Raw genomic sequence first — 21,955 nt, forward strand, 5'->3', positions numbered from 1 at the left:
AAAATCAGATAAGGGCTTTTACATGACAAAGCCGCCAATTCTGACACACGCCTGGCCGAAGCCAAGGCCAATAACATGACCACTTTCCACGTGAGATATTTCAAATCCACAGTTTTAAGTGGCTCAAACCAATGTGATTTTAAGAAACTCAACACCACGTTGAGATCCCAAGGTGCCACAGGAGGCACAAAAGGGGGCTGAATATGTAGCACTCCCTTTACAAATGTCTGAACTCCAGGCAGTGAAGCCAGTTCTTTCTGGAAGAAAATCGACAGAGCCGAAATCTGGACCTTAATGGAACCCAATTTTAGGCCCATAGTCACCCCTGACTGTAGGAAGTGCAGAAAACGACCCAGCTGAAATTCCTCTGTTGGGGCCTTCTTGGCCTCACACCACACAACATATTTTCGCCAAATACGGTGATAATGGTTTGCGGTTACTTCTTTCCTGCCTTTTATCAGCGTAGGAATGACTTCTTCCGGAATGCCCTTTTCCTTTAGGATCCGGAATTCAACCGCCATGCCGTCAAACGCAGCCACGGTAAGTCTTGGAACAGACAGGGCCCCTGCTGTAGCAGATCCTGTCTGAGCGGTAGAGGCCATGGGTCCTCTGATATCATTTCTTGAAGTTCTGGGAACCAAGCTCTTCTTGGCCCATCCGGAACCACGAGTATCTGTTAGGGTCTCCTGCCCTGTGCTGCCACGTCGTCATGGCAACCGGGAGACAAGTGCTAGCGGAGTAACCTGAGCGCAGCTGATACTCCGGTTCAGGTCTTTTGCTGTGCAGTGGTTACAGGCAGGGGATCCGGTGCTGGTTTTTGTGCTCACAGTCTGTGAGGTCTGAGGGGGGCGTGGACAGCACCTGCTTTATAAGGCCTCTTCTCAGGTTAAGCAGAGGCTGCTGAATATGTTATGCACACCAGTGCCTGCAGGAATGTACTGGTGTTTGAACTGTTATGCACACCAGTGCCTGCAGGAATGTACTGGTGTCTGAACAGAGAGGGATGCAAAACAAATGAACTCACAGACAGACTGGGAAATATGACATAACGTACACAGAAGGTGATAGGGTAACAAAACCAACACAGAGTGAACAGAGAAGCCCAGAGGCTAAGAAACTGGGTGTCTCCCTAGTATTAGAAATGCTCAGATGGAAAAAGCAAGATGTTGTGTTTTAATACGTAGAGAACCCGAAATGCTGTTGCTAAGGGCAACAGCAAAACCCTAAAGGGTTACCAACGGGAGTGGCAGTAAACTCCTTGGTCAGAGATGGAATAATAGACACAAGGAGAGTCTCCACAATCCTAATTCTCACTTGCAGGGCCCAGGTTCAGCTTACTGCCACTAAACTGACACATGGACGCCCTGCACAGTGAGAGAGGATTAAGCAGGCAGGTCTGAAAGTACAGCCACAAACCTGCTGGGTTCACAGAATAGCAAAAGAACCTCAGCAGGCTAAACGACTGACTCCAGTCTTACTGCTAGGTCTGGATTGGCAGAGTGTAGTACCAAATCCCCAGGCCTATTTGCAGTAAGCAACAACAAATACAAAGCTACACAGTACTGGCTAACTTTCAGGAACTGACTAACCAACAAAGATTCAGCAGCATCTGCTTAACCTGAGAAGAGGCCTTATAAAGCAGGTGCTGTCCACGCCCCCCTCAGACCTCACAGACTGTGAGCACAAAAACCAGCACCGGATCCCCTGCCTGTAACCACTGCACAGCAAAAGACCCGAACCGGAGTATCAGCTGCGCTCAGGTTACTCCGCTAGCACTTGTCTCCCGGTTGCCATGACGACGTGGCAGCACAGGGCAGGAGACCCTAACAGTATCGTTCTTACTCCTCGTTTTCTTATTATTCTCAGTACCTTTGGTATGAGAGGCAGAGGAGGGAATACATAAACCGACTGGTACACCCACGGTGTCACTAGAGCGTCCACAGCTATTGCCTGAGGGTCCCTTGACCTGGCGCAATATCTAGTTTTTTGTTTAGGCGGGACGCCATCATGTCCACTTGTGGCCTTTCCCAACGGTTTACCAACAGTTGGAAGACTTCTGGATGAAGTCCCCACTCTCCCGGGTGTAGGTCGTGTCTGCTGAGGAAGTCTGCTTCCCAGTTGTCCACTCCCGGAATGAACACTGCTGACAGTGCTAAGACGTGATTTTCCGCCCATCGGAGAATCCTTGTGGCTTCTGCCATCGCCATCCTGCTTCTTGTGCCGCCCTGTCGGTTTACATGGGCGACTGCCGTGATGTTGTCTGATTGGATCAGTACCGGCTGGTTTTGAAGCAGAGGCCTTGCCAGACTTAGGGCATTGTAAATGGCCCTCAGTTCCAGAATATTTATGTGTAGGGATGACTCCTGACTTGACCAAAGTCCTTGGAAATTTCTTCCCTGTGTGACTGCCCCCCAGCCTCGAAGGCTGGCATCCGTGGTTACCAGGACCCAGTCCTGTATGCTGAATCTGCTGCCCTCTTGAAGATGAGCACTCTGCAGCCACCACAGTAGAGATACCCTGGTCCTTGGAGACAGGGTTATCAGCCGATGCATCTGAAGATGCGATCCCGACCACTTGTCCAAGAGGTCCCACTGAAAGGTTCTTGCATGGAACCTGCCAAATGGAATTTTGCTTCGTAAGAAGCTACCATTTTTCCCAGGACTCGTGTGCAGTGATGCACCGATACCTGTTTTGGTTTCAGGAGGTCTCTGACTAGAGATGACAGCTCCTTGGCTTTCTCCTGCGGGAGAAACACTTTTTTTCTGTTCTGTGTCCAGAACCATCCCCAGGAACAGTAGGCGTGTGGTAGGAACCAGCTGTGACTTTGGAATGTATAGAATCCATCCGTGCTGTTGTAGCACTTCCCTAGATAGTGCTACTCCGACCAACAACTGCTCCTTGGACCTCGCCTTTATAAGGAGATCGTCCAAGTACGGGATAATTAAAACTCCCTTTTTTCGAAGGAGTATCATCATTTCTGCCATTACCTTGGTAAAGACCCTCGGTGCCATGGACAGTCCAAACGGCAGTGTTTGGAATTGGTAATGGCAATCCTGTACCACAAATCTGAGGTACTCCTGGTGAGGATGGTAAATGGGGACATGTAGGTAAGCATCCTTGATGTCCAGGGATACCATGTAATCCCCCTCCTCCAGGCTTGCAATAACCGCCCTGAGCGATTCCATCTTGAACTTGAATTTTTTTATGTATGTGTTCAAGGATTTCAAATTTAAAATGGGTCTCACCGAACCGTCCGGTTTCGGTACCACAAACAGTGTGGAATAGTAACCCCGTCCTTGTTGAAGTAGGGGCACCTTGACTATCACCTGCTGGGAATACAGCTTGTGAATTGCCTCTAGCACAGCCTCCCTGCCTGAGGGAGTTGTCGGCAAGGCAGATTTGAGGAAACGGCGGGGGGGAGACGCCTCGAATTCCAGCTTGTACCCCTGAGATACTACTTGAAGGATCCAGGGATCCACCTGTGAGCGAGCCCACTGATCGCTGACATTTTTGAGGGGGCCCCCCACCGTACCTGGCTACGCCTGTGGAGCCCCCGCGTCATGCGGTGGACTCAGAGGAAGCGGGGGAAGAATTTTGATTCTGGGAACTGGCTGACTGGTGCAGCTTTTTCCCTCTTCCCTCATCTCTGTGCAGAAAGGAAGCGCCTTTGACCCGCTTGCTTTTCTGAAGCCGAAAGGACTGTACCTGATAATACAGTGCTTTCTTAGGCTGTGAGGAAACCTGAGGTAAAAAATTTTCTTCCCAGCTGTTGCTGTGGATACGAGGTCCCAGAGACCATCCCCAAACAATTCCTCACCCTTATAAGGCTCTATGTGCCTTTTAAAGTCAGCATCACCTGTCCAGTGTCGGGTCTCTAATACCCTCCTGACAGAATGGACATTGCATTAATTCTGGATGCCAGCCGGCAAAATATCCCTCTGTGCATCCCTCATATATAAGACGACGTCTTATGTTCGCAAAATAGTATCCCTGTTTGACAGGGTTACAGACCACGCTGCAGCAGCACTATCTGCAGGTCTCAGTCTAGTACCTGAGTGTGTAAATACAGACTTCAGGATAGCCTCCTGCTTTTTATCAGCAGGTACCTTCAAAGTGGCCGTATCCTAAGACGGCAGTGCCACCTTTTTTGACAAACGTGTGAGCGCCTTATCCACCCTAGGGGGATATCTCCCAGCGTAACTTATCCTCTGGCGGGAAAGGGTACGCCATCAGTAACTTTTTAGAAATTACCAGTTTCTTATCGGGGTAACCCACGCTTTTTCACACTTCATTCACTCATCTGATGGGGGAACAAAACATTGGCTGCTTTTTCTCCCCAAACATAAAACCCTTTTTTAGTGGTACTTGGGTTAATGTCAGAAATGTGTAACACATTTTTTTATTGCCGGGATCATGTAACGGATGTTCCTAGTGGATTGTGTATATGTCTCAACCTCGTCGACACTAGAGTCAGACTCCGTGTCGACATCTGTGTCTGCCATCTGAGGGAGCGGGCGTTTTTGAGCCCCTGATGGCCTTTGAGACGCCTGGGCAGGCGCGGGCTGAGAAGCCGGCTGTCCCATAGCTGTTACGTCATCCAGCCTTTTATGTAAGGAGTTGACACTGTCGGTTTATACCTTTCACCTATCCATCCACTCTGGTGTCGGCCCCACAGGGGGCGACATCACATTTATCGGCATCTGCTCTGCCATCACATAAGCCTCCTCATCAAACGTGTCGACACAGCCGTACCGACACACCGCACACACACACAGGGAATGCTCTGACTGAGGACAGGACCCCACACAGCCCTTTGGGGAGACAGAGAGAGAGTATGCCAGCACACACCAGAGCGCTATATAATTTTGGGATTAACACTATATTGAGTGAATTTTTCCCAATAGCTGCTTGTATATACAATATTGCGCCTAAATTTTGTGCCCCCCCTCTCTTTTTAACCCTTTGAGCATGAAAACTACAGGGGAGAGCCTGGGGAGCTATCTTCCAGCTGCACTGTGAAGAGAAAATGGCGCCAGTGTGCTGAGGGAGAAGCCCCGCCCCTTTTTCAACTGACTTTCTCCCGCTTTTTCTGGAATACTGGCAGGGGTAATTTTACATCTATATAGCCTCTAGGACTATATATGATGTAGATTTGCCAGCCAAGGTGTCATATATTGCCATCAGGGCACCCCCCCCAGCGCCCTGCACCCTCAGTGACCGGAGTGTGAAGTGTGCATGAGGAGCAATGGCGCACAGCTGCAGTGCTGTGCGCTACCTTGGTGAAGACTGATGTCTTCTGCCGCCGATTTTCCGGACCTCTTCTTGCTTCTGGCTCTGTAAGGGGGACGGCGGCACGGCTTCGGGAACGAACACCAAGGCCAGTTCCATGCGGTCGATCCCACTGGAGCTAATGGTGTCCAGTAGCCTAAGAAGCCCAAGCTAGCTGCAAGCAGGTAGGTTCGCTTCTTCTCCCCTTAGTCCCTCGATGCAGTGAGCCTGTTGCCAGCAGGTCTCACTGTAAAATAAAAAACCTAAAATAAACTTTCTTTCTAGGAGCTCAGGAGAGCCCCTAGTGTGCATCCAGCTCGGCCGGGCACAGAAATCTAACTGAGGTCTGGAGGAGGGTCATAGTGGGAGGAGCCAGTGCACACCAGATAGTACCTAATCTTTCTTTTAGAGTGCCCAGTCTCCTGCGGAGCCCGTCTATTCCCCATGGTCCTTACGGAGTTCCCAGCATCCACTAGGACGTCAGAGAAAAGGGCATTGGTTTTTGCTTTGGAAAGGATGTGAGGGGTTTCAGAAATGACCACATTGTGTTGCTGTATCACTAGCACTAATGGTGCTCTGTTATTTGCGTAATATTCTGTACCAGCAAATCAGTCATGATCAGTACTAATTACTTTTGGAATCATACTTAGTAGATCTTCAGTGTGTTTGATGCAGCTTTGTTGGGTCAGTATTCGTTCTCCAGCTGTTGGTATGGGTTTATGGATGTTAGTATATGATGGTAAAATGCATGCAGGAAATACAACAGTTATGTTTTAATATTTGTATAGTAGCTAACTATTGTTAAGAGACCTTTTTATGTGTTGCCAGAATAAATTTGTTGGCTGCCATAATAGTGAAAGTGTGAATGGTTAAGATGGTGCAGGAGCTTGACAGCATGGCAGCTGCAGGGTGGAGCTATCTTGGGTTTGGGAAGGCACACAGGCAAGTGCTGTACAGTATATGATAATTCTGTGTATTACCTGAACAGCTCATTCACCAACTATATATGTCATGCAGACCACAATCGCTGATGGATTGTGCAGGAGTGGGTTACCCCATTTGAGCAGAGAAATCAGTGCTTACCAATAAGCAAACATCCCTAGGAAAAGAGCCACAGAGATCATATGCTCTGTTTGCTATGCTGAGTAGTGAGTATATGTGGTGTAGGTTACAGAGCATGGGATGATATGGTTGGTACTTGTCCCACAGGGACATACAGTCAGGGGAGGCAGTGCCTCCCTTGTCATTAGTGGTTAAAATAATAAAAAGAAGATACTTATGACACATATTCCGTGTCATAAGTATCTGTTTTGTATTATACTAACCAATTATACATTAAAAATAGGTTTGAGAGGCACCGATAGCGGTGCCTCCCGGTGACAGTAGGAAAGTTTCTGGAGTGGGGAGCGGGCGAGGGCAGGGTCAAGACGAGCGCATTAAAAGCCCATTGGAAATAACAATAAAAGCGGCACTTGTATAAGTGCCTCGATGACATGGGCATGCTTTCACTGCACATAAAAGCACGCCCTTGTCAGACAGCCAGATGTGATTGGACAGCGGATCTATGACTGCAGCGGGACCCGGCAGGGAAAGCTGGTATGTCAGCAGGCCTGGATTCAAGAGGATTCAGCCCCTGCCTGTTATTTTGCAGAGTTCGGCAGTGGAGCAGAGCGGTTCCAATTTAAAAAATGGCGCCGTTAGCGTAATTTTTTTAATCTAAGATGGCTGCAGCGAGCCAATCGCGGCTCGCAGCGTCATCGCCCCACCCCTGGGGCTGGCTTATATAAGCCAGTGCGAGGGAGCGGCTGTCAGTCTGCTGGCAGGGAGGGAGCGCGCAACATCTCCCGAAGATAAAAGACGCCGGGAAGCTCTGGGGAGGCGGCAGCCATGGAAAAGAGCTGCCCAAAGGCCGCCGCCCACCCAGGTGAAGACAGAAGATGCCGGGAAGCCCTGGGGAGGCGGCAGCCATGGAAAAGAGCTGCCCAAAGGCCGCCCCCACCCAGGTGAAGACAGAAGACACCGGGAAACCCTGGGGAGATGGCAGTCCCCCTGGTGAAGACAGAAGACTCCAGAAGTCCTGGGGAGGCAGCAGCCATGGAAAAGAGCTGCCCATAGGACGCTGCCCCCCAGGTGAAGACGCTGTACAATAAACTTTTTTTTAAATGTGTCTTGTGTTTATTGTAATATTTTCTTTACAGGTGCAAGCGGGCCCTGAATGTCCGGGCATGCAGGCACTTGTGGTTCTCCAAGTGCCGGCATGCTGGGGCAGGCTTGCTGGGACCTGTAGGCCGCCTGTAAAGAACAATATTATAACATGAACCCCGCACCCACTGCCACCAGGGTTGCGGGGCATAGCACTGGGCTGCTGGTTGTTGCTCGGGAGGGGGGACCCCATTTATTTTGTCTGGTGTCCCCACTTTCCGAGGAATTCCAGCCCTGGGCTGACTGGTTTAGGGGTGGTTAATGTGATGGCAAGGAGACCCCACACTGAGTGTTCTCCCTGCTAAGGCATAATACCCCCTGCCTGTTTCAGCCTGGTGCTGGTTATGGTTAAGTATGGGGAACACCATTTTTTTTCTTCTTATATATATATATATACGTACAAAGAGTAAAACACATCTGTCCAATCATCTGGACATAGGCATGAGTTACGTCCCCATGGTTAAGTATGGGGAACCCCATTTGTTTTCTATATATATATACTGTATATATATATATATATATATATATATACATACAGTATATATATATATATATATATATATATATATATATATAGGGGGGGGGGAGTTTTGACTCGTACAGTGCCTCCGCAGCCACTGACCTCACCACACATCACTTTTGTCCCATGCTATACTCGGTAGTGCTTATCTAGGTTAGTGTAGTGTGCTACAATCGCCCTGCGTAGTTGGTGTGATAAAGCAGGAAGGGCATGTGCTTAAAGTGGATGGTGTATGTCTGTTGCAGGGAACCTCTGTGAGCAGGGAATCAGTGTTTACAAATAACCTGTAATTTCTTAGGGAGTAAGGGTGAGAGATACTAACACATAGGGGTGTATTCAATTGCGGTCGGAAGCTGCCGTCTTATCGGAAAAACGGCAGCTTCCGACAGATTTCAGTCGGAAGGGGTTCCGACCTATTCAATATAGGCTGTTTTTTTATGACAAGTTGGGAATTCCCGACTTAACGGAAAACACGTGGATTGGTGGAATAGCCGCCGATCCGCGTGCTTCTGTCGGAAACGGGGCCAAATCCGACAGGTTTGGCCCCGTCTTGACAACCTTTTAAAAAAGTCGGATTGCGGTGAGGAGACGGGGGAGCGGGGCGAGGGAGGGAGAAAGAGTGCTTACCGGCGGGAGAAGCTGGAGCCGCGGTCGGTGGAAGACACGGCTCCTCTCTGACGTCCCCCCGACGAGGCACCTCTCTCCAAGCAGCACTCCCTGGCCGGCACTGAATGCGGCTGTGTGACGGTCTCCAGCAACTCCCTGTGATCTCACACACGGGGAGCTGCAGACAGCAACAGCACAGATGGGAGGGAACGGCCAAATCAGACAGTCGGATTTGGCCGTTCATTGAATAGCCCTTGTCAGATCCATTCCGAATACACCGATGTGAGTACAAAGACGCACTATCAGCACAGCATCAGACATTGCATCTGCCTATGGAAACTGTAGAATGTCCGAGTGACCATGGCCACTGGTGTCAGTGCAGCTGCACGACTGACAATGACATGGCTGTGATTGTTAGCCAGCCCGCCCAAGTTACTGACCAGACACACCCATCAAAATTGCATGTATATCCTGGTGGTAAACATTGGGGCGCATGTGCATTGCATCTCGGACCCATGTACAGAGGTAAAACCGATGCATTACATGCGTCCATCTCTGAATCCCTCCCCCACTATGTGGTAGGGATGCTGGTTTAGATTGCCAATGCCTTTACGCCATTCAATTTACAATGGCTGGTCCACCTATAAAGTTTTCTCCTATCGGTTAATGTTTATGGCCTTTGCAGGTTAGTGTACTGCTGTGTAAAATGTATGTGTTTAACAAACATATGCATCCATGTACCAATCATTTTGGAAGCAGGCAAGATATTGTCTAGAAGTGGGTGGAGTTAAGTGATTGGAGTAAAATAGGGAGAGGAGCTTAGATCATTTTTTCTCCAGAATAAATGATGGGGGCACAAATCAAAACGGTAGTAACCAATTTATTCTAATTTCCCAACCCATAATACTATGGAAAATTGTGAGTAGTTTATTTTCTAAAGATGATAATGTCTATACTGTACATTAATGAGACACTAAATGCAGCCTCACTGCTTAAAATTATGAATAGTTATCACAATTTATCTATTATTGAGTATTTACGTTGTAAACTCTTTACATTATTGGGTGCTTTTACAGATTTTTTTGGGTGAACTCTGCTGGAACTGTCAAATACTGTAAATTAAACTTTCCATTCCATCAGTACATAGAGGTTGAAGGGGGACTACGGGCATAGTATCAATTATAAGCCCCTCCCCTACAATATGCAACTGTGTCATGAAAGGAATGCAGGGGAGAAATACACTGCTTCGCTAAGCAGCCCTCGAGTCTCAGACTGGGGGAAGGGGGCAAGTTGTAATATATTTTCTATATGTTGAAGTGCAGCTTTAATATTATATTACTGTTAATTATAAAATGGCAAATTGAAACAAGCTATAAAATAATGGTATAAAACCTGAAAGGGAAATACAATAGAATGGTAATTTATTAACTAAAACGTGATGTACTCCACGGAGAGTCTGACTCCAGCCTGTTGGCAGAAACCTCTCCATTGGAGACAATGGGCGCCTTCTGCTCTCAGCTGGTGTATAATTTTCCTGTAATTACAGTACTTGGACAAGTCACTGTATAAGCCGTACATGTATAAGCGGTACTTTACTATATATTAAATAACTGAAGACGATAGTTTTGATAAACTCCAATATGGAAAACATGGAATGTGGAATGACAATGGCACAATCAACAAAATAACCTAATCCTTAACAAATAAGAGACCCCCAAAATGTAACTTTGTCCTTAGAGAAATAAATTCCTTTATGCATTGAATGGTTGGGGAAAAAAGAGTTAATGATAACACAATAGCACAGTCCTATATAAGATGAAAGATACATGTTAAAGTGTACCAGTATCCTATTCAGGTAGGAGGTGCTTTGTTCCTCAAACCTCAGTGAGGTCTAATTCCTAGGGAATTGGTAAGAAGTATTTTTATGAATACGCAAGAAATCTTATGGTATAATGAACAGAGAAATGCAAAGGTGTGGGTGGGAAATATAAAACCAGAGAGTAAAGTATAGTAGTCTATAAAGTAGAGAACCAGTAAAGTTATGAGAAATGTCAATTCAAGCGAGCGAAGAACAAAAAAAAGCCAACCATTTGATGAGAATATATGCAGTTCAAGCCTTTCCACTTTTTTTCCTATCATTTCCTTCTTGACCCACATCAGTCTGGCATTGAGCCTCTCCACAGAAAGTGACCTCACTAAAATCACTAATGCTCGCCTTGGGGTTATTATGCTTTACGCCCCCTGCTGAACCTCTCCGATGCCTTTAATACTGTGGACCATCCTTTCCTCCTATAAATCCTTTACTTTTTTAGCCTTTTTGACAATGCCCTCTCCAGACTGCCCTCCTACCTCTGTGGCTGCTCTGTCTCTCTTTTCATGACTCTATCTCTCACCCTATTCTGCTGCCAGTTGGTGTCCCTCAAGGCTCTTTTCAGGCCTCTACTTTTCGCTCTATACACTTCCTCCCTTGGTCAGCTCATGTTGCTGATGATACTAAGATATACCTCTCAGCAGATCTCCTTTCTTATGTCTCAAGTTGTCTTTCTGCAATTTCCTCCTGGATGTACAGATGGTCCCATGTTTATCTTGACCTTTAATAGGATTAACTGAGACTGGCCAGTCGGACTTAATCCCCTGCTGGAATGACTTAATCCCCTGCTGTATTGTTCTCTGTATTGTATTGCATCTGAGAACAATAGATGAAGGGTTTATGCTAATAAATCATGTTGTGCCTAGGCGCAGAAAACTAGTCAAGATAACCGTGGACCCATCGGTACTGGTGCTTTCTTAAACTTAACATTTCTATGAATTAACTTACAGTATTTCCACCCTCCAAAGTCCACTCACCTACCCTCTTCTCGCTATCTATTGACAACATCACTCACATCTCTGTTCCATTTGCCCACTGCCAAAGACTATGGGGTTCCTCTAAACTCCATATTCATGTCCTCTTTCTTTCATGCCGCTTCCACCTTCGTAATACCACCAGGATAAGACCCTTTCTCACCATGGATGCCACTTAGAACCTTATCCACTCACTAGTCATCACTACTGCAACCTCCTCTTATCTGGTCATTCTTACTCCAGCCTCTCTATAATCCAGTCTATTCTTAATATTGCCATTAAACTAATATTTGTTTTCAGCCAACCTGTTTCTGCCTTCCCTCACTGTCAAGCTCTACAGTGGGATCACCTTCCCCTACAGGTAACCTTCAACCACTTCACACTAACCTATAAAGCCCTTACTCAATCCTCTCTCCCCTACTACTTCAACCCACTCCACAATTCTGCCTGCTCCTGTGCTCTACCAATGACCACCGTTTCTCCTCTCAACTGATTACCTCTTCCAACTCTTAGCTCCATGCTGTCCCTGAAGTCTGTAACTCACTCTCGCTCTCTATTACACTTTCCATTTCTCTCCAAAGCCTAACAGGTCAACTCCTACCCGACTATTTTGTCCCCAAACTTTGACTCAACCCTTTGTGTCACCCATGATTGACTATCCCACCACTATAAATTATAAGCTTCCCTTGTGTACTCTTCCTTTACAGTTTCCTCAAATTATTATTATCATCATCATCATCATCATCATCATCATCCTTTATTTATATGGTGCTACAAGGGATCTGCAGCGCCCATTACACAGTACATAATCAAATGAGCAAACAAGTAAACAGCACTTACAGTTCAAGACAATATAGGACAGGTATGGAAAACCAGGGGTTAGGTGCCATCAAAGTATGGAGTATAAGATAGGGTAAGTAAGAAAAGGAAAGGCACATGAGGAAAGAAGGTCCTGCTCTTGCGAGATTACAATCCAAAAGATAGGCCATCTACACCCACCCGGTGTATTATTTTTGCTATAGTGTATCTTAATGTCAACTGGGCTACTGGTCCAGCAAACAACGATTATCCAGCAACTACCAGGTATATATTGCTCTTTTTTGTACTTTTATGTCTATATATTACTTCGCAGGCACTTTATGTCCTGCTATACATGTTTTGTACGTTTGTAAGCATTTTATATGGCACAGTGGATACCTTGTGGCACCATATAAAGGATAATAACAATAAACTGACTCATTTTATACAATAAATTAAAAGGCTATTAGTTGCAGACCTGCCCAGTCACTCAATTTTACAATGTGTCAAACAGTTTCAGGGTGTGCAGAGTCATCACATGATGAGCTCCAGTCACTTTTATGTCTAAGAGACTGTCCATGTTCTGATTGTCTCCTGCCATAAGTCTCTTGTGTCATACCTGCCCTTTGGGTGCCCACATACTCTGCACTGACACTCGTCTACGACATAAACAGGTAAAATGGACACATGGTGGAGGATCAGCGTGGTGAATACAAGTCCTGCCTGACTGCTGAACCTGGGGACACAGTAAGTAATGCCCTGGGCTATAATCAGAGCTGGCCCTAACCAATATGATGCCCTAGGCAAGATTTTGGCTGGGGCCCTCTAGCACCACTGCTAGTTCTGCCTCTGACCTTGCACCCCTTTCCCAGTACCCTCACCCAGAGCAGTCCACATTTTGGGGTTCCTACCCCCTATATTTTAAATAGGAACAGTGCGCACATTTGGCGCACAGTCCAAAAAGGGGTGTGTTCTTGCTAGGAAGGGGCATGGCCACACAATAGTACCCCCAATTCAAATGATGCCACACAGTAGTTCAACTTTATTCACATTTTATCATGCGATAGTGTCCCTAATTCACGTTACATCACACAGTAGTACCACTTTACCTTATATACATAACTCCTTAAAGTAGTACACCACACCATATTGCTCTTGTCACGTTAGACCACACAGTAGTGCCCTTTATATATGTTATGCCACACAGTAGAGCACCTTACACACATAAAGCCACACATTAGTAATGCCTTTATACACATAATACCACACAGAAATGCCCCTTACACATATTAATGTCCTTATAAACATAATGCGCCTTACACATTATGCCAACCTTTATTAATGCCGTTATACACATAACGTACCTTAAACATATGCCGAACATTATTAATGCCCTTATACACATATTGACACACATAGTGCCCCTTACAGATTTGCCGCACATTATTAATGCATTTCTATATATGACACATGTAATTCCCCTTACACATATGCCGAACACTACTGCACAACCAACCCACCTGTACACAGCACTCACACGGCTGCTAACACTGTGACCTCTGCCTCTGCTTGGATTCAGATGTGTCATCATACATCTTGCCTCAATACGCCATGCATCAGGAGATGCCTGGCGTGAATCAGCTGGCAGCTCTGCTAACGTTGGGCGCCTTTTTTGATGAAAATGCATCTTATTTGCATTACTATGTGGCTAGGATGCACAAGCAGCTTCTGCTGATTAAAATGATATGCGGCATGCCTATATTCTGTGTGCGACTGTGGCTGTGTCTGCAGGTGAAATGCTACGTTACAGTGATTTCCAGGAATACACTGTAATGTAGCATTTCGTATGCAGATACAGCCGCAGCCACAGAATATAGGCATGCCGCATATCATTTTAATCAGCAGAAGCTGCCTCTGCCCTTAGACATACCAAATGCCCTAGGCATTTGCCTAGTTTGTCTATGCCTAGGGTCCGCTCGGACTATAATGATTAAACATCAGGCAATATGGTACCATATGTTTTATATCATGAAATGTAATGGTGGCAGGTGAATCTGATGTTACTCTTCTATACACAATACGTTTACGTATTTGAAATACTGGAAAATAAGGATATCCTTTACACCATAGTATATTCTAAGCATTACTATTATTTTTATTATTGTCATTTTTTAATTGTAATTGAAATTTGTGTTTTTTCTAAATCATGCATGTTAAGTACATATATTTTCAATGTATCATATAGAATCTTTCCTGTGATAGCATGCTAATTTAATATTCTGGCAGTGGGTTTAGTGTGCCGCATTTATTTTGCAGCGTCTGAGGCACTATAGATATAGTTATCTGTAATAGCATGCCAACTAAAAATGTCAGTGGTGCATCCAGAATGCCACTCTAAAACGCATCCATGTATTAGCAATGTGCTTCTCATACAACGCTTGTGTGTTCATGCCGCTCACACTGAAAAACATATTAAGCTGTGAAGTCTGCAGTTATTGTAGTGGAAATCTACTGGGTTAGTATAGTTAATACAAATTAGCAAAACCACACGTAGGTCAGCATTATCACCTTGCGTCATATAGTGGAAGTGATGAGAAATAGCTGCAAAATATTAAAGAAAAGCAAAAACAGGGAAAAAAATATATACAAACAGTTAAAAGCAAGCAGCAAACTGATCAGCTCAAAAACCCGCCCAGGGGTAGGAAAGAGTTAATAGCGGCAATACAGCTTTTCCCGTCTTCAGCCTGTGCAGATACGATTCACTGCACCACAATTGGCACCTACTCTGAAATCTTTCCATAAACAACAATAGTATTGCAGTTGTAATACATAGCACCCACCATCTCCCAAAATACATTTTCATGGCACATTACATTTAAATAAGCCTGCTCCTGGCAATGGGGAGAGAATAACTCATTTTCTCCCATAGAACAAAATACTAGAAAATATATAGGATGTCATTTATTAAGTCATAAGATACCATCTAGCCCTCCACGCCTGCAAAGAAAGTGTACAGTTTAGACAGACTTTTATGTTCGTCAATGATATAGAGAAAGCATTAACATAGATGTTAGTTGCAAGTTATTGGGACGTCAGTATGTAATTTAGGAGCTACAGAAGGGAAATGAATAGTAACATTCTTCATTTGATCCAGTAATGGACATAAAACCACTTTAATACACATTGCGTAAGTTCTCAGACTCGGCTCCAAGTTGCAGGAGGCCCGGGATTTTGGGCCTGATTCAGACCTGATTGTAGATGTGCTAAATTTAGCACATCTACGATCAGCTTCTCTGACATGCCGGGGGGACCCCCAGCACAGGGCTAGTACGCCCAGCATGTCTGGCTCTGCCCCGCCGCACAAGTACAAAAGCATTGCACTGCGGCTGTCACGATCCGGGTATCTGGACGCCATTTCTTACCTATCAGATGCCTCCTAAGGCTGGCTCAGCGCTCCAGGACCGGATCCCATCTGTCATCCTGATGTGCACATTCCCGCATCCTCTCCTGTCTCTCTGGACGCAGTCACAGTAACGCCTTATACATCTGGCATGGCGTCTCCCGCGGCCTCCGCCGCCGTCCCTGAGCTTCTGCATTCAGAGTGGCGATTACGCCAGCCGCGGCCTCCGCTGTGTCCGCGTGGTCGGATGTGCATCTGTCAGCCTGGCGTCTCCTGTCTCTGGTGGCCGGCGCCGCCATTGCTGTTTTCCAGACCACATGGATTGCAATCCAAACTTCCCTCCAAGTGTCTGCATGGGCGCAGCCATCTTGGATTCTGTCAGCTGATCATTCCTACCAATCCGTTGTCAGTATTATTAATTTGCATAATTGCCTAGCCAATGCCTTCCTTGCTGCAGGTATAAATAGGTTGTGCCTGAGCAAGGAAGGCGTCAGTGCTTTGGTTGTCAAACCTAGTTCCAGTTTGTCTCTCTTCTGTGAATGTCTTCCAGGTTCCAGCTCCTGTCTCCAGACTTCTGCTATAGAGACCCGCACCAGCATTCCATCTGCGGTGTAGCCTGACTCTCCGATCCGTTCTGGACTCACCTGTTTCTAGCTACAACATCACCTGCTTCCAGCAGTGTACAGCTTCTCTTAAAGGGCCGGTGTCCTTTCTGCAGTTTACCACTCTCCACCGGTATTATTATTTCTCCGCTCTCAAATTCTACATTTCATCTACATTGCATCGCTCTCAAGCTTTATTTATTATTTAACTGGTTCCAGCCAGTATCCACTCCGTGCCAACACCTGTCTGGTTCTAACCAGTACCCACAGCAGCATTTTATCTACAGCAGTCCAGCTTTCCCTGGAACACCAGCTGGTACGACCCTGGGCTTTCCTCATTGCTACAGTTGAGCCTGGTAAGGACTTTCCAACTTGCAGATAATAAGAACTGTCTCATACCACCAGAGCTCTATGGCCCCTGCCACCCTGTAGTACCCAGGAACTGTATTATTATTTCTCTGCTGATTTTTATGTTACTTTTTACTGCTACTGTGATGCATGGAGTTTGTCATAAATAAATATCATTGACTTTTACTCAAGTTGTCGTGGTCACGCCTTCGGGCGGTTTCTCTTCATGTTACTTACATGTCCAGGGGTCTGATACAACCTCCCAGGTTCCGGTACATCTCAGCCCCTACAACTGAGGCTGCCTTCCGTCAGCTCAGGCCCTCAGTTGTGACAGCGGCGATGCTACTTGTACTGGCAGGAGCTATTCGATGCTGTGAGGGTCGCAGCGGCTGCGTGTGATGTCACAAAGCCGCCGCGGCCCATCCCCCCAACGGTCTGAGCACGCCTGTGTTGCCCAGACTGCGCCCCCTTAACGGCGGCAAAACGCCGCCCTCCCGCCCAGCGACCGCCTCTGCCTGTCAATCAGGCAGAGGCAATTGCAGGGCTGAGACAGCCATCGACTGTCTGGTATTCGCCGGCGCACTGCGGTGCCGGCGTATGGCCGTTCAGACCTAATCGCTGCTGTGCGATCAGGTCTGAATTACCCTCTTTGTCCGAGAATGGTTGTATTTTTACACTAAGTGACATTACAAACGATATCGCTCAAAAGAGTGAAAATTAGTGATATAGTTTAAAACATTGCATAACTACCCAGTTTTAGAGCGCGGTTCAGATTTTACCAAGTGCAGAATCTGCAGCCAAGTGAGCCATGTTGCTTTGTAAGGGGTGCAAATATGAACAGTATTTTTACAAGCAAATTAAAGAGCATGCAGCCAAACAAACTGGCAAGCTCCATTTTTGCACTGCATTTTAGAGTTGGGCTAGGCTGTAGCCCTTCACAAATCTAAATTCACAATACAAAATAATTTTCATTGCACATTTTTTACACCCATTAGCTGGATTTGCTTCTAATTCTAAACCAACCTCATTTGTGATCGAATCATTTTCAGGGTGCCAAAATATGGTACCAGGATATGACAGAGCCATAAAATCTTGAAACAATAAATGCTAGATTTCATTCTTTTCAACTTACCCAGAATGCACTGGGCTTGAAACGAGATTGACATTATCCAAGGTGTCTGCTGCCCAACTGTAGTGCCTCAGTGAGTCCGAGTCAAATTCTCTTGTGAATGAAAGGTGCAGGTTCTGGAATAGAGACAAGTGTCAAAACAGTTACAAGGGCAAAGAAGTTACCTAATGGTAGAAGACTTGTAGGATGCCACAATTAGAATTACAAATAAGGCACAGATAACTGGAGAAAGAAGAGAGACATATAAAAACATTAATGTATCAATTAAAAAACATTTTTCATTACAGTTATCGCTCAGTGACACTGTCCCAGTCCTGTCTATGGTTGATATGTTACTAAGGGGGTTCTTAAAAGATCATTATGGGGTCTATTCAATGCATGTCGGATACTTTCCGACAGAAAGGATCCCACAATGCAGTATTCAATTTGCGGCCAAATCCGACAGGTTTTGGCCATTCTCGACAATGTTAATCCAACTTTTTTTAAAGTCGGATTGACATTGTCGAAAACGGGACTAAAAGCTGAAGGATTTGGCCGCAAATCCGACAAAACACGTGGATCTGCGGCTAATCCACCAATCCACCTGTTTTCCGACAAGTCGGAATTGCCGACCTGTCGTAAAAACGGCAGCCCCATTGAATAGGTCGAATCACGATTCAACCTAAAAAAGTCGGAAACTGCTGTCTTTCCGACAAGACGGCAGTTCCGACTATAATTGAATACACCCCTAAAATTAAAATACAAGTTTTCTAAAGTAAAAAAACAACAAAAAACTACTACTCACTCACAAATACAAATGTAAGTTATGCTAGGAACTTTGGAGCTCTGAAGTGATGTACAACAAGCTGTGGTCATGTGGGGTGGTGGTTATTTTCTTACACGCTTCCGGTCATTAATCCCACCCAAGAACACTGCAGCCAGTCACTATTTTTCTACATAACGAAAGACAGAGCCTTCTGCAGAACTGAGTGCAAATCGGGCGTATACACTCCTTGTTGCATGTATATTATTATCCCGTAAGCAGAGATGCCCGCCCTCTATCTATGCACTTCATCATCACTGCGCACTTGCACTGACCGATGCAAATTACATACCAGGAAACAGGTGTATTTATGCTTTCGTCCAACCCTGCATAGCCCACAGTTACATCGTCACGTTCTCACTGAACTTTACCGGTGTTACAGCCCAGTTACATCGAATGAAATGCGCACGATGCCGTATAGCCCATTGTTACATACGCACAGCTACAGAGGATGAAAAGTGCGAATACACGCAAGATACGCTTCACAAACAAGCATACATTCAGCCCTACACTAGCCCGATATGGGGGGAAATTAAGACTTGATCGCTAGGGTGGGTTTTTTGCACCCCTGCAATCATGTAGTCGCCGCCTACAGAGGGAGGGGATTAGATGTGTGCAGGTGTGCGAACGATTGTGCTGGAGAGCTGCGCAAACAGCAGTTTGTGCAGTCTCTACACAGCACAGAACTTACTCTGCTGTTGCGATGATCGGGGCCGGAGCTGACGTCAGAAATCCTTCCACAAAACTCCGGGACCCTTCTGCGTTTTTCCAGACTCTCCCTAGAAACGGGCAGTTGCCGCCCACAAATGCCCTCTTCCTGTCAATCTCCAAGTGTTCGCCGGTGCAATCAGATTTTTCGCACCATCCCGTCGCTGCAGACCATCGCACATGCGCATTGCGGTGCATACGCATGCGCAGTTCAGACCTTATCGCCTGCTGTGCGAAAACGCACAGCTGCAATCAGGTCTGAATTAGCCCCATTGTTGTGTGTGTGTGTGTGTGTGTGTGTGTGTGTGTGTGTGTGTGTGTGTGTGTGTGTACTTGTATTCTAGGTTTAGAGGTCTTTTAAAGTAAAGGGAGGTACTGACGGGAGAGATGTGTGCTGAGCGATCTTAACACAGACCGCTCAGCACAGCGCGATGTGCTGGGCGAGGTGGGAGGGGCGACGACGGGGGGCCGTTCACTTCACACAGCGGTGAAGTGAGCGACCCGCTAGATTAAGCCTGCATGCAGGCTCAATCTAGCACCGGCGATAGCCGCACATCGCTATCGCTTGGGGGCATACACACGGCAGATCCCTGCTTAGAATCTAAGCAATCTAGTCAGATTGCTTAGATTTTAAACACGGATCTCTCCATGTGTACCCCCCTTAAAAGTCAGGACCCGAAATAATTTATTGTGCAAATAAAATCTATTATTAAATAGGGAACAAGTTATGTTTTTAACCCTTATACTAAACTGTGTATTCTGCAACTGATTAATAGCAGTCGTTTGCGTTTTCGCCAAGAAAAGGTTAAGAGTCACAGACTAGTGTTCTGCAAAGCATGCAGCTGTGCAATGTCATCCTTATGTCTTACTGAACATTTATTTAAGTATAAAGAGATAATAAATCCTGAGTATATAAGGCATGATTCATGTTTGTAAGTAAAGCTAAAAAGCAGAGAGAGTTAGATTTGGGTGGGGTGTGTTCAAACCGAAATTTAAATTGCAGTGTAAAAATTAAGATGTCTGAAATTTGTGGGCTACATGCAAAAGCAACCTGTATTTACCCTGCACAGAAACAATATAAATGTATTTGCTCCCCTTGCATGGTGACATGGTTTGTTCCAGACACAAAGTGACATGCTTTTATCGCTTTACTTGAAAACATGATTAAAGTCTGTACAATCACTAAAAAAATCAGCTTTTATTTGCCTATAACAGAGTTGTGGAGTGCCTATCCCATCTTCCTTGTGGCTCATCATTGAAAGGAAGCAGATGGAATGATTTTCCACTGCACACCATCTTTTGTTAGCCATTTCTAAACAGTGGAAACTGTATTGTTCTAAATATATTGACTCACCTAGCACACATAATCCTATGTGAGTGGATTACAATTACCTATAAATCCAGGTGCACAGATAGATGTATCTCTGCCAAGCACTTCCCTTTTCATTAATAAATACATTATTTATCCATCTGACAGTTGCTTGTAGCAGGATTGTCAGACATGTTTCTGAAGTAAAGCAGATGGTTTCCGAAAACGAGTCTCTTATAATGTGATCACGAAGTCCTCTCCTTCCTAATCATGTTACTGAGCCATACAAACTGTAAAAAATGACTTTTTAAACCTCTGTTTGTTCTGAATGGCTCATAAATGACATCTGCTCTCAGCTGCACTACTTGTATTTCACCGTTCATTAAAAAAAAACTTTAAACAAGCTGCATGGCTGACATTTATGTAAGTTTGTGCATAGGTAACAGCAAAACAGGCACTGTAACCCATAGCAACCAGAATGTGTCAGTTTTCAAGTGCAGTTTAGAAAAAGCAGGCACATGTCAGACACATTATGGGCTATAGTACAGTTACCTATACACCAGCTTTTAGGTCTCCCGACAGATTTTGGCTGTCCTGCCAATTGGCTGGTTTGTCCTAACTTGCAGGGAGTTGGAAAATGTCCCAACACTCATCATGGGTTCAAGGCCAAAGAGACATTCATATTAAAAAAAGGCATTGAACTGTCCATAGATTAAAAAGAAACACTCATACTGGGATTATTGTGCAGTAATCATAGCAACAGCTTTGAACCGATTTATTGCAAATTAGGCAGTGGGGACTTAGGGGGAAATGTACTAAGCAGTGAAAAGAGTGAAGAAGTGAGCCAGTGGAGAAGTTGCCCATGGCAACCAATCAGTACTGATGTAACATTTATAATTTGCATCCTATAAAATTAAACAGAGCAGCTGATTGGTTGCCATGGGCAACGTCCCCACTTGCTCACTTCACCGCATTTTTTACTGCGTTGTACATCTCCCCCTTAATGACTAACAAACTGTAGGTGCAAATTTGAACAGTACAGAATCCCATAACAATGATCAGATTGATCAGAAAGATAGATATAAGATCACGCTACGTTCCGTCAAAGCCTCATGCTGATCTGAAACAGTCACTAGGACTGGTTTGTGGTGTTGATTTTCCACTTTTTAGTAAGTAACCTCTACTGATCATAACAACCAGGGTAGGACTGGCCCACAGGGGAACAGGGGAAACCACCGGTGGGCGCTACTGCCTGTGGACCCTCCTCCTCCTCTAGGGATCAAGTTCCAGACTATCCTAGTGCACTGGATTTATGCATTATACATATGTTACATTATACTTCACAATAATTTGGTTTATTATATATTTACCAAGGGGCACAGAACATGTAATGGTTAGCCAAACCTCTGTGGTGGCTGG

General features: G+C 45.5%; 1 protein-coding gene across 31 annotated transcripts in view; it reads right to left on the minus strand.

Moving 5' to 3' along the window:
• ANK3 (ankyrin 3) overlaps positions 1–21,955 on the minus strand; it is a 1,328,922-nt gene that overhangs the window by 130,618 nt on the left and 1,176,349 nt on the right. For 30 of the 31 annotated variants that reach the window (XM_063961780.1, XM_063961785.1, XM_063961778.1 and 27 more), the window contains one exon: positions 17,721–17,833. In XM_063961780.1, the coding sequence (XP_063817850.1) occupies positions 17,721–17,833 (113 nt within the window). Of the gene's footprint in view, positions 1–14,806; positions 14,835–17,720; positions 17,834–21,955 lie in introns of those variants that run through there. The other variant, XM_063961800.1, reaches the window with a different exon arrangement.

The sequence above is a fragment of the Pseudophryne corroboree genome, chromosome 3 (genome assembly GCF_028390025.1).
Source record: "Pseudophryne corroboree isolate aPseCor3 chromosome 3, aPseCor3.hap2, whole genome shotgun sequence".
Lineage (NCBI taxonomy): Eukaryota > Metazoa > Chordata > Amphibia > Anura > Myobatrachidae > Pseudophryne > Pseudophryne corroboree.